Raw genomic sequence first — 14,110 nt, 5'->3', positions numbered from 1 at the left:
GACAAAGAGCAATAAAAGATATAATCTCTGTCCTCAAGGAGCTAGCAGTCTAGTGGGTAACACAAATGACTAAGGTATGGTTAATTTAATGATAGAAATATGCATAGGATATTATGGTAGCACAGCCTGGGAATGGGGGAAAATGTTAGAAGAGGATTCCCGGGGGAATAAAACCTGAGTGAATCTTAAAGGAACGGGAGCATGCTATACTTGAAAGAGGGGAGGGCACTATGTGCGTGTGCATGTCGCGTGCACACACATGCAGAAGCAGTCTGACACTGCTGGAGCACAAACTGAAAAAACAAAGCGAGAAGTAGCAGCAGAGTGAGGATGGAGCGAGAGCACTGAGCCTTACGTACTGGGCGAAAGAGCTGGGTTTTATCTAGTTGGTACAGGTTTGAGTTTTAAATAAAGCGTTTTCTCAGCTACATAAAAATGGCAGCAAAAGAAGGGGAGGGAGACCAATTAGGAAGCTCAGTTATTAAATCAGGCAAAAAATGATGAGGTGGCACAGTGGTTAAGAATCCGCCTGCCAATGCAGGGGACACGGGTTTGAGCCCTGGTCAGGGAAAGATCCCACATGCCACGGAGCAACTAAGCCCGTGAGCCACAACTACTGAGCCTGCGCTCTAGAGCCCATGAGCCACAACTACTGAGCCCACGAGCCACAACTACTGAAGCCCGTGTGCCTACAGCCCGTGCTCCACAATAAGAGAAGCCACCGCAATGAGAAGCCCGTCAACTAGAAAAAAGCCCTCATGCAGCAATGAAGACCCAATACAGCCAAAAAAAAAAAAATGACGAGGGCATGAACTGATATAGCACAAATAAGAATACTAAGGGAACAAGGATTCTAGAAATATAGAAGAGGAAAGACTGGCTGTGGAGAAGGGTATGGAATGACAGTTTTCAGAGTAGGAGAGATTTAGGAGGCAGCAGAACATATAAATCTGAAGAAAATTCTAGTCTAAGGGTAAGGATTTAAGCAATATCAGTATACAGGGCAAGAGTTTAAACCATAAGACTAGTTAATGGTTAAGATCACCCAAGGAAAACATACACAGTGAAGACAGGGGAGAGGTCAGAACCGTGTAGTACAGTGACAGTTAAGGAGCAGACAAAGAACAGAGAAAAACAGTCAAAGAAATATGAGAAGAATCAGGAAGTTTGGGTAACACTGAAGCCAAAGGAGCAGGCCTATAGTTCTCCTATTTCTGTTATTTCACTTACCTATTTATTGGGAGTGGGGAAGAGGTCAGGTATACAGAGGTTGAGAAGATAACATTGAACTTTCTGGAAGAAACACTTGAGCTGAGCCTGAAAAAATGAGTACTATCTGGCCAAGCAAAGATGGAGGAACAGGAGAAGGGGGGGGTATAAGGGCAAAGGGAACAGCTTATATGCAGGGACAGAAAAGGAGGAAAGTTGTAGCATAGTTGGGAAATGACATGAAGTTCAGCAAAGCCAGAGCGTGTGGGAAAGCGGTAGGAAGCTGAGGCTAGCAAGGTAGGCAGGGGCCAAATTATGATGGGATCTGTGTGCCATACTAAGGAGTTTTAATCCCAATAATGTGCTCATACTCTGTCTTTTAAAGGCTGAGCTATTAAATAAATTCTCATTAATAAAGGTTTAATACAGTCTGGAAATATAAATTATTTCTAAAATCACATTTTATCTTAAAGCCAGGAAGCCATTAAAGTGTTTTTATGCAGGAGAAGATGGAAAGTTTCAATTCAAATTAAGTTGCTTCTTGAAGGTCAGTGACTAGTAAACTTTTGGTATACTGTTTTGGAGCCCAAGGAAAATTTGGATTGAAGATTTCGATGAGCTCTCCCAGGTAGAATTAAGTAGAATGAGAAGAAATGAGGATTGGATAAAAAACTTTGGGGAAGAATTATATTTAGGGAGCATACGGAAGAGTAGAAGCTAGTAGACAGTATCGCAAAAAAGATGAGCACAGTGGTTAAGGGGAAAACCAGGAACTGTAGTACCTTAGAAGCCAAGGGAGGGGAGGTCAATAGTATCAAGTGCTAGTCCTTTTTTTTTTGAATTTCGTTTTATTTATTTTTTTATACAGCAGGTTCTTATTAGTTATCTATTTTATACATATTAGTGTATGTATGTCAATCCCAATCTCCCAATTCATCCCACCACCACCACTAATTGCTAGTCCTTATTACTGGAATACTCTTCATCCCTCATACGTTTATAATCCAAAACCTACCCATTCTTCAAGGCTTAGATCAAATGCATCCCTTCTATGAAATACTCTGATTTCTTGCTTACATAAATATAACAAATTCCTCTGAACTCCCATATTATTTTTTCTGTAGTTAAGATATTTATTTACTAATCTAAAATTCAAACAAACATCTATAGAAGTATAAAAAGTGAAAAGTGTTTTATTCCAACCCTCCTCCCCACCCATACAGTCTCCAGGGGCATTAACTACTTTACCAGTTTAGATAAACATTTTCTTAAAAAGCAAAAATAAGATCCTACTATCCATCTTTGTTCTGCTTGTTACACTTAATATAGCCATGAAATCAATTATCTTTCCATTCTATTAATGAGAAAATTGAAGCACAAGGAGGTAAACTAAATTGCCCTAAGAGCAAGTGGTGAAGCCAAATTTGACCCCAAGCAATTTGGCTTCAGGGCCTGTATTCTTAATGTATTTGCAATGTTTAAATTACGTAAGTACTTAAAAAATTTTTTTTTCAAAATTTGAATGTTTTCCTCCTACAGACTAAAAATACCTTATTTATTTTGAATTTCTGTTGAGCCTCTATTGCCATATCTTCACTGAATCCTTGCATTAACTTTTCCCGGGAAAAACAGGGCAAATCTTGACAAAGCTTCACAAGCACAAAGTCTCTTAATTTCACATAGCTTTTGGATGGATCTTCCGCTAAAGAAATAAAGCAGAATAACATTTCCCTTACCTAACATAATTTCTTCATCATTTGCAACCTCAATATACATGCTAAGCTTAGAAAGGCAAATATTCTTAAAAGAATTATATATATATATACAAAAGTTACAATGTGAAAGGATTATTCCTTATAAATCAAACAATAGCACTATTAGTCAAATAAAATTATAGATGCAATCCTTTTGCAAATACATATATATTATTTGTGAAATTAGAGCTACTCCTTTTCAAATGTAAACTTTTTGACTGGTTTGTTATCATATATATGTACCTTAGTTTTATTTTCAGTTAACGTAGCTGTATAAACAAGAGATTCAAGTTTGGATAATCAACTCCAAAAGCAAGTATTTTCTGATACCTAAGGGTTCCAAAGCTCAATTTATAACTCCCTTCTTTAATAACCTTTATAGTCTGCTAGGCTTCTTTCACCCAATTAAAAAAATTCTTCCTTTTACAAAACAAATCTTTTTTATTTAGAGAATAAAATGAAAATATGATTTTGATTCTTTCTTCATTGCATCTGGATAGCATAGATGTTCCTTTATGTTTGTCTGTGTTAGCTACATTAGACTAAGTAGTGGACAAGGAAAATATCAAAACATGATAGGCAGAAAAAATACTGCAGTCAGAGAACATGTGTTTGAGTCCCGGTTCTGTCATTCACAGATGTAGGACTTTAGGCAAATTACCTCACTTCTCTGAGCCCTCATTTTCTGATCAGTAGAAGACTTGAAACAATGTTAACGTTTGAGGTAGTACATAGGTCACAAGACAGTTTTCTTACAATAGCAATACTCTACAAATTATTCAATGCAATCCCTATCAAAATCCCAGCTGGCTTTTTTTGTTGCAGAAATTAACAAGCTCATCTTAAAACTGATATGGAGATGCAAGGAACTCAGAATAGCCAAAACAACCTTGAAAAAGAACAAAAGTTAGAGGACTCAGATTTCCTGATTTCAAAACTTACTACAAAGCTATAGTAATCAAGACAGTGTGGTACTGACATAGGATGGACATGTAGATCAGTGGAACTGAGTTGAGAGTTTAAAATAAACCCATACATTTATGACCCATTCATTTTTGAGAAGAGTGCCTACACAATTCAATGAGGGAAAGAATAGTCTTTTAACAAATGGCACTTGGACAACTGGATCTCCACAGCAAAAAGAATGATGTTGGTTGGATGCCTTTTCCTCACACAATACACAAAAATTAACTCAAAACGGATCATAGACCTAAGTGTAAGAGGTAAAACTACAAAGAAGAAAACATAGGAGTAAATCTTCATGACTTTTGGTTAGGCAATCGTTTCTTAGACAACGAACCAAAAGCACAAGCAACTAAAGAAAAAGTAGATAAACAGGGCTATAACAAAATTTATAACTTTTGGGACTTCCCTGGTGGCACAGTGGTTAAGAATCTGCCTGCCAGTGCAGCGGACACGGGTTCGAGCCCTGGTCCGGGGAGATCCCACATGCCGCGGAGCAACTAAGCCAGTGCGCCACAATTACTGAGCCTGCGCGCCACAATTACTAAGCCTGCGCTCTAGAGCCCATGAGCCACAACTACTGAGCCCGCGAGCCACTACTGAAGCCCGTGTGCCTAGAGCCCGTGCTCCACAACAAGAGAAGCCACCGCAATGAGAAGCCTGTGCACCACAACGAACAGCAGCCCCCACTCGCCACAACTAGAGAAACCCCGCACAGAGCAACGAAGACCCAACGCAGCCAAATAAATAAATTAATTAATTAAATTTTTAAAAAAAGTTGTACACTTTAAATAAGTGGATTGTATGACGTGTTAACTATATCTCAATAAAGCTGTTTATAAAAGAGTCTGAGCTAAGGGTAATGTTTTATGATTGAGTTATTTATTCATTCAATCCATATGTACTTAAATACCATCTTATGCTTCTATGCAGCACTTCATATACATGTAATTATTAGGTAAACATTATATGACCATGGCTTTAAGGTGGTAAAGAAGTGAAATTCTGTCATGGCATCAGTTTGTTATGAAATTATGATCTATCAGGAATGTACAGATACTGTACACAAAGGAATGTACAGATTCCCCACAAAGGCTGGGCTAGGCAGTATTTGAGTCCCAAGGAGACCGACAAAGAGCTCCAAGCTGAAAAGCAGGCGGCCAGGGAAGAAGAGAACCAAGGAAAGAGGGTAGAGATGGGGCTGCAGGTGACTCCAGAAAGAAGAAATCTCTAGCCTCAGAAGACAGTGAAGATGAAGTTGACCACCAGCAAAGGTGCAGGAGGACTCATTAACATCAAGAACCCCAACCACATGGCACAGACAATCAGAAAGGTCACACAACTAGATCTAGATAGGCCAAAGGAGCTTTCAAGGAGAGAAGATGACATTGAGAAGAAAAAGCAGAAGAGCCTTACATGAAAATGTATTTAGCGGGGGAAACGGAGCAGGCCAAGGCCACCTTGCCTGGCTAGTGATCGATCATTCAGAAAGAGCAGAAAGCAAGAGAGGCAGGCGGTTGCTAGGAAGAAAGAGGAAAGGAAAACAAATGATAATGTAACTCTGTCAGGAAATGAATGCAGTCGCTCACCCTGAACAAGTAAGCGTGGCTTGTGGGAAGAAATACCAGGCAACTGGGTCCCACTGCCAGGACCTCTGCCCTGTCTTGCCCACCCTATACCCTGGCACCACTGCAGCAGGCCCTCACAGCTAGGAGCCCCTCACTGCACGGGGCTTCCTCTTCATTATCTTGCATGTAAAATCATTTGGGGGAAAAGGAGGGCTGTGCTGCGGGGAGGGAACAGCTGCCATCTTTGAGACAAAAAGATGAAGACTATTTCTTCTGGAACCATTTGAATGTTTTTGCTGCTTTCAGAATCTAGAACCTTTTTGGGAGGGGCGTTGTGTGTCTGAGAGGTGGGGTAAGAAGAGTTTCCACTGGTCACATAGATTGCACCTCCGGGGCGGCTGTACCAGGGTCAGCTGCTGATGAGTTTGCGACAACCAGCCCTAGTCTGTGTCGTCTGGGTGCTCACTCAGAGAGGGACTATCTTCTGGGAGCCAGTGCCTCTGGGTCCCTGAGGGTCATGGCTCGTCCCAGGCCAGGCCCCTCTGACTGAGGCCTCTCCTGTCTGCTCCATTCCCACCCACCTGGCCAGGGACAGTACCCATTTCTAACTCTACTCATCAGTCATTTGAAGAAACGTCTGTTTATTCTACAGCAACCAGGCTGAACATGCTCCACAAATTCAACTTACATATTTAACAGGTTAAACTTGACATTATCATTAAGGCAAAACATACACACACGAAAAAAACTCATATATAAAGCTACAATAAAAAATCAAGATGGTGTTCTGAATAAACAGCCTCTATTTCTTAAAAAAAAAAAAAAATCAAGATGGTATGGTACTGGCAGAAGGATAGACATAGATCATTAAAGAGTCCAGAAATAAATCTTTACATTTATGGGCAACTAATTTTCAACAAACATACGAAGGCAATTCAACAGGGGAAAGGACAGTCTTTTTAACAAACTGCTGGGAACACTGGATGGCCATATGTAAAGAAGATTAATTTAGAAACTTTCCTCACATAATGCACAAAAATTACCTCAAAATGGATCACAAACCTCAATACAAGAGACTGGGGATGGGGACTGACTGCAAATGGACAGGAGGGAATCTTTTTACAGTGACAGAAATATTCTAAAACAGGTTGTAAAACTAGGCAAGTGTACTAAGAATACTGAACTGTACACTTAAAATGCATGAATTTAATGCTATGTATATCATACCTCAATAAAGCTGCTTTAATTAAATCTCTACTAAGTGACAAACTCTTAAGCAAGCATCTCTTAAAAAAATGTTTTTAAGTGCTAATAGTGAGGCACATGCTTATTCAATGTCAGTTTTTCCAAGTCCACCTCTTCTTGAACTGGTTTAGAAAAAAGAACTGTGTTGCTAATATCAGTTTAAAATAAAATTTCGTATGAGTGAAAGCTTAAGTAACTTAAGTAACTTATATACCCCCAGAATTTTAGGAAAAAACACATCAAAGGTAAAAGAATTACAGTTGAGAAAAATCTAAAAAATCTCATGCCACATTCTTATCTGAAATTTTCACATATATTGAAAAATTGTGCAAAAAAAATTTCCACTTAGCTTTAAATAAGCCATTATAGACTAACAATATTTTGTTTGCAGCTTAATATAAGGGGCCAAGTCACCACTCAATCTTTCAGCACTTTAACTAAAGGTGTCAGCCTGAAAATGAACCTAAAATGGTAACACCCATTAATCTGTGACATCCTTCACAGATGAGTGATGCATTTAAAAGATGAAATTTGCTTGGATATAAATCTATAGTGATACGTGGGATCAAAACTTGAGTTTTTTCCCAAGTTAAATACATCATCTACCAACATAAATGCTCTTCTATCATTTAAAAAAAACCCTTCATATTATAAAAAATTTACAGATAACATTCTAAAAAGCCATGTAACATATTCCAGTACTACAAGGAACATTTAAAGGACAGATATAATTAGTTCTTAATATACAACTAACAGGTTAATAATACTGAGATATATTCTAGCCCAAGATCAATTTCTATTGCCAAATGCAACTCTCTTCATAATTCTGGAAGAAACAAATCACCAATTCTATATGTAAGGTCATACAACCAATATGTATTCAAACCCTGTATATCTTATGATACCGACACATCCTCAAAAGGAAGATGGCACATGATATAAAGAACTGTTTTCCAGTATTTTACTTTAAGTGCATAAAAAAAGGGAATTCCCTGGCAATCCAGTGGTTAGGACTCGGCTCTCTCACTGCCGGGGCCCGGGTTCAATCCCTGATTGGGGAACTAAGATCCTGCAACCCAAGAGGCGCGGCCAAAAAAAAAAAGTGCTAAAAAAAAAAAATGGGTGGCAATTACACCACAAACACCTATCTATCTTGTAACATAGGCCATTGATGGTTAAGTTTTAATTTTTACTATATCTGGCTATATGTCAAGTAAGCAAAAGGCCATCTCAATATAAAGAATATCCTGGATTGCAAAGGGAAATCCAGAGCCTCATAAAGATCCAAAAAGTTTAAAAAATATACAAAATAATGGAGCTATAGGCAACTAAAACAACCAAAGAGTAGAAAATTCTGTACTTTTCTTTTTTTAAAGGACTGGGTATGGAAATTGAGGAGAAATATCTTAGAACAGCTGATAAGGCATTTTTAGTAATTTATAATGCTAAGAAATGTTAACACTGAAAATAAAGGCCAATACCCAGTTTTCAAATTCACAAGTCCTCTAGCATGTTTAGCATTTTCTCTTTAGAGACTTCAGTTTGCAATGAATAACGGCTACCATTATTGATGACTCTTCACTGAGATTTAAGAAATAAAATTCTTTATCTGCTAACTGGTGCTAAGTATCAAGGACTTTATTGGTTGGAGTAGACAGAAGAAAGTGGTTAAGAGGCTGCACAGAAACAACCCCTGCTGGCACATTACCCACTAGAGAAGACAAAGACTACTTATGTGAACTCTAAGTCTCTAGATTAAAATCACCAAAAAAGTCCCTTCATGTAGTACCAAGTCCAAGCTCTATAAGTAAACAGAAGCTAAACAATTTTGAGCTTAGCTAAAAAGAAGTGTTATTGTTTGTATTATGTTTCTATAATTTTACAAGTCACTAAGCTAGTGAAGGTGTCACTTAAACAATTTATAACTATTGAAATAAACTAACTTTAGTAATCACTTCTGTATCTCCCAAGTTTCCAAATCATTTAACAGGAGCAGTAAAGTTAGATGAAAAGATACATCAACTTTATAAACTGTTTGCCAAATAAACTGAACAAATAAGTCATACCACACTTGCAACATATATATGCCTAAGATTTCCCATTATATATTCAGTTCATTATCCTCAATTTGTTCAATTAATGAGCACTTCATGCTCAGAGATGCAATCCAATCCCACAAAGGCTTATGATTTAAAATGTAACCTTAAGCCATCTTTAAACAGTTCCAAAAAGACCTCAGGAGACTGCTGCTATTTAAAATAAAATAGTTATTTCTGACAAAACCAAGATTAGTAAAGAAGAGATTTTTTAGAAAGGCTCTTTCAACAACAAATCAAAATTTACATACCTGTAATATCAAGAACAGAAGGAGATGCAATGTAGTATCTATGAACTGTTTCAAGAAGTTGAGCACCATGGCCTTGACCTTGAAATGGAGTCAATATCAGCATCTGACTATAGTAAAGAAATTATATTAAAATATCACAACATGACCGGTTTACAAATTGCAAGTCACTATAGTAATATAAACACTTTAAAGTTAGTGTGATCTTTTTTTCAATCCACCTTCAAGAATTCCAAAAATTATTGAGCTACTCAAAACTGTAAACATTTAATCTTCCACACTGTTTCAAAGGGAACAATGAAATAAATCAGTACACAGCCAATGAATAATGGTGATTTTTTAAAAACAAATCAACACTATTATAACAAGTATTGGAAACTTCAGCAGTTCCTTCTTCTGAAATAAAAGACAAGGCACGTGTTATACTGCCAATTACCTTACACGTGGCCGGGTTTTGTCTGGGTACACATAGTAATTATAGACTGTCATGTAGCCTACGGTCGCAAAGAGTGTAGCTCCGTCCTTATTATACTTCTCAAATCTGCAGATAAAACAGAAAGCCAAGCAGGTCAATTACAGTCGCGCTCCCATGCAGTGTCCATTTTCTTTTCCATTCTCTGACTGAATTTTCAGTGTCAGCAAGCTACTCTGTGAGGGCCCAATGGGTACACCTGCTATGTTCTGAATATACAATTCACTTAATTGGTGTGCAGCAACTTGGATAAATCAGACCTCTTTACATCACTTCAGTGCACTTGCCTATTATAAAGATGAATAGGTGGCAAGTAAAAGAAAACACAGGCAAAGCTCGTTTTACTGTTTAAGCCTACATTCAGGGCCCTAACGGACAACAGCATTTTATTCAACTCTATTCTCAAGGTCTCCCAAAGCATAATGAAGGAAAACTCAAGCCTCATAAACAATAGTTTTTCTTTCCTGGGAAAAATATCATTATACTGTCCTAATAATTGGGCCGCCACAATTAAAATGCTGGCTTTGTGGAGGTAATAAGGTCTACTGTTGCTTTAGAACTGTACTTACACTAGAAAGTAGTGCCATCTTTCATCATCCACGTCAATAAAGCTAGCAGTTTCAATAAACCACATCAAAAAGGTCTGAAGCCTTTCATGATATTCTCGAAAGCCTCTACATGTCATGTCAGCCTAGGGAAAAAGCCAGGAAAAGTCAGGTGAAACTCATCACAGAGGTAAGTGAAAGTCTGTAGAACACAAAACTATTCTGTGGGAAAGTGTTTAGAAGTCTCAGATTAAGATGTATACACAGACACACATACAAAACAGATCTTTGTTTTTAATGCTGACAAAGACTTGTTTCCTGAAGTTAGAATAAATCACTGAAAAAAAACACATCAAAACAGGATACAGGTTTTGGGCAAATGAGGTACTTTCACCCAGGGAATATTTAGATTTATCTTTACCTTATAAATCTGAAAGGTAAAGTTTTCTCCTCCTGTTGGACTGAGAACAGAGTATGTATGAAGTAAGGTTCCAAATGGCTTGAAATCAACTTCTTTTTCCAGCAACGAAAGAAAATCATTCGTGTTTGTGCAAAATCCAGGTGGAATGATTTGTCTAATTTTGCCCTCAACATCATCTGCCTAAGGAATGGAGATTAAAGGACACAAAAAAATTAATAAATTTGACTTAGTTGAATATGCTTAGTTTTTCTGAAATGGACAAAACCCATAAAAATCACAAAACTTCAATTCACTGTTAAACTAAAGATGCAAACACACAGCAAACTGGGAAAGGATGAGTTTCATGTGTACGAGATGCTGCCACAAAAATGTCAGATGAACACAAGTATAACACAGAAATAAAAAAGAGGAGGTGGGTAGCCTGAAATCAACTACAAGAATGAGGGCAATCCTATAGAAATTCCTAACATCATGTAGAAAATGCTGACCATGTCCCTTCAAGACAATTTGAACTGGCCAAAACAAAAGGCTGCTTATTATTTTACACGGCTGCTTATTATGTTACATGTGTCAAGGAGAGTATATTATCCAAGACATGAAAGGATCACCAGCAGTAGTGAGGTGAGGCTAGAGTCTGACCAAGCAAATGGCAACCTCACAATGAGCAAGTAGGTCATAACTCCCTCATACACGAAACTCAAAATTAAGATAACTTAAAAAATATACCCACTTAGGAAATACATAAATTATATGAATGGATATATTATCCACTCATCCTATAATGTGACACAATTTTTATAGAGCTGGATTTGTGACAGTAAAAAGAGGGAAGCCTGGACAACAAAATTAAACTCAGAGATTAAAATTATCCTTGTTAAATAACCTCAATGAATGTTAAACTATCAGCTGAGCAGACTTCATAATCCTTTTCAAAACCCCAAAAGACCACTTGATTGAATACATTTACTACTTCTCTTTAACCATGAATATTTGATGAAGTCTTACAATAAAGTATTACTGCTTCTCACCAGGCAATAAAACTTAATGAATTGGTCTCAACTTAACAAAACCTTATCCCTCAATACAGTCCCTAAAAGCCTGACATTACATTCAACAAAATGAGCTTGCATTCTATTCAAACTTTTTCCTGAACAATGAGGCCAGGTTTTTACTTAATGGAGTTTGCCGTGAGTTCAGCTGTAATGTTTGTATTGTATCTATTTCCACAAGGACTGACACAAGAACACTTTGTGTTAACTTACTAAGCAGCTCTTTCATACCGTTTACATGCATGATGGGTATTAGTTCTAAACCAAGACCCTTGCTACTTAGCATTCAAAACAGGGAAATTAAGATGCTTAGGACAAAATACACTACAAAAGGCTAATACAACATGCTACTAATTCCTGTCCTTTCAACCATCTTTTAACTAAGCAGAAGCAATGCACCTGCAGATGAATAGCACTTTATTATCATTCAGTTACATTTTAGGATAGAGAACGAAGGATGGAATTTATCACAAACAAGTTTTATTTTCAATGCTCTGGTACTACCAACATTTATATATAACTTGTTTATAGCTATAAAAAAAAAGCTATTATTTAAAAATATAGCTCTTTGACATTTTGCCCAACAGCTTATTTCTAATATGTGCACCAGTCCTTACAATCCATTCACCCTCAAGATCAAATAAACTGCATTTGACAGGACCACTTCTGCTTATTTTTAAAGTACTATTTGATAAATTATTTTTCCTTGATACTGCTATCTAATGTGAAGAGACCATCTTAAGCATATTTTACAGAATTTGTACAATTTCAATAATTACAAGAGGAAAGTGTAATAATAAGGGATAGGTTTAATAGGTCTGTTGTGTGGCAATTAAAATCCAAAGTAGCGATGGGTAAAGTAGTATTAATTCAAGTTTTAAAAAGTCAAGAAACACTACTTTTAAATGAAGAGGTTTACAATCTATCAATTTCAAAAGAAAACACTTCAAGGCATGTACAGTGTATATAATTTTAACTTTTAAAAACTTTCCCTATGTCCTGTCTTCTCAACAAGGCATTGCAAAGCATGATCAAATAACTTCACATATCAGGCACCAAATGTACTTCAAAGATTTCTCAGAAACTCTAAGTTTCAAGTAGCAGTTCAGATAGAAGATAAAGCAGCCAAAGATTAGAGCTCAACACAGTTGAAAGAGAGTTAGTGTTTAACTTTCAGCCTTCAAAGGATACCTATTTATTGTAATAAATATCTTCAAATAAATATTTTGCTCTGGGCAAGTTTACATATTAAGAACTTTTACAGGGGAATAAAAGGCCAAGTTTAAAAACAAGGACTCTGTTACATATAATACATTAGAGAAAATGTATATGTATTACATAAAATACATAACATAAAACCAAACAGCTCTTCAAACCCAGAATTCAGGACTTTGCACCACTAAAGGAAAAATGTCTGCATTTCTCTATTAAATGGATTCTGCTTTAAGAAAAAAAAATCCTATAACTGTCATGTCTTACAGATCTGTACTCTTTTCTAAAAGAATAAATATATTTTAGTTCAGTTAAATATTCATTTTTCATATTGGATTACTGGCCAGACAATAAATTACCACTAGAGAAAACCCCCATATACTCATTTTCAATTGAATTTAGAATTAAAGATTAACTGAAACCTTTTAGTTCCAATGCTAGTGGCTAAAAGTTTAGATTCTGTTTCTGAAGATCCCTGAAAAATTCCCTATCTTCAAGAATATTCTAAACTTTAATTAAAATTATTTAAAAATACAGTTCTAGAAAGGATAAGAAATTAAGCTGACTAGATCAAGAATCTAGAATACAACCTGATATATTTAATAAGGATATGCCTTACAAATGTTTTCCTAACCCTTGGCAATATCTTTTTAATAAGGAAAGCATAAAAGTAACTCTTCTATTCAGGTCTTCTCTTAGGTGACTCAAGATGAAATAGTTTAGATTGTATACTTTCTGACTATGGTCATCTCAATTTCCAATGTTCTGTACTTTGTTACACATGTTTCCATGAAGCAATTTTTACTATTCTTCATCACTGTATAAAGCAATGTACCTGAGACTAACTGGTAGTCTGCTATAATACAAATATGTTTACACTTGTACACGTGTACTTATCACATTCGAAAACCAATTACCTCTTTAGTGTCTTATCTTAAACAGCAGCATTTGTCTAAATTTGTCTATGGTGCTTTAGTTTTGAAATAGCAATTTTAGAGGCATGTTAAATAGTAGTACATGCTATCCTTTACTTGGCTAAAGTGGTGAAGACTTAACATTAACTATAATTCTAAGAATATGCTATAAAACAAGCAAAAAAACTCCATATCTACATAATTTGCTCAAGATATGCTACAAAAACAAGCAAAGACACTCCATATCTAAATAATGTGCTCAACCTTACATTCTCTGACAATATTTAAGCTGTAGAAATTTCCGTATTGTTAGAGAAGTAGAGAAAAAGCGTGAATATTTCAACTACTGGAAAAACAAAGGTCACATTATGTTAATTTATACTGCATTAATGTTTTGCAACCTAAACTCACAAC

At 36.4% G+C, this 14,110-nt stretch overlaps 2 protein-coding genes and 1 pseudogene across 3 annotated transcripts in view; 2 read left to right on the top strand and 1 right to left on the bottom strand.

The window, feature by feature from the left end:
• The window catches only part of SLC25A12 (solute carrier family 25 member 12), a 185,385-nt gene that overhangs the window by 24,484 nt on the left and 146,791 nt on the right, over positions 1-14,110 (top strand). The gene's annotated exons all lie outside the window — the stretch shown is intronic.
• Positions 1-14,110, bottom strand: part of HAT1 (histone acetyltransferase 1) — a 48,681-nt gene that overhangs the window by 7,361 nt on the left and 27,210 nt on the right. For both annotated transcript variants that reach the window (XM_007183273.3, XM_007183274.2), the window contains exons 5-9: positions 10,522-10,701; positions 10,125-10,246; positions 9,520-9,624; positions 9,087-9,193; positions 2,760-2,911 (exon numbers count right to left, since the gene is read on the bottom strand). In XM_007183273.3, coding sequence (XP_007183335.1) covers positions 2,760-2,911; positions 9,087-9,193; positions 9,520-9,624; positions 10,125-10,246; positions 10,522-10,701 — 666 coding nt within the window. The remainder of the gene's footprint in view (positions 1-2,759; positions 2,912-9,086; positions 9,194-9,519; positions 9,625-10,124; positions 10,247-10,521; positions 10,702-14,110) is intronic.
• LOC103000665 (28 kDa heat- and acid-stable phosphoprotein-like) lies at positions 4,975-5,528 on the top strand (annotated as a pseudogene).

The sequence above is a fragment of the Balaenoptera acutorostrata genome, chromosome 8, assembly GCF_949987535.1.
Source record: "Balaenoptera acutorostrata chromosome 8, mBalAcu1.1, whole genome shotgun sequence".
Taxonomy (NCBI): domain Eukaryota; kingdom Metazoa; phylum Chordata; class Mammalia; order Artiodactyla; family Balaenopteridae; genus Balaenoptera; species Balaenoptera acutorostrata.
This window is presented reverse-complemented; position numbering and strand designations above follow the sequence as displayed.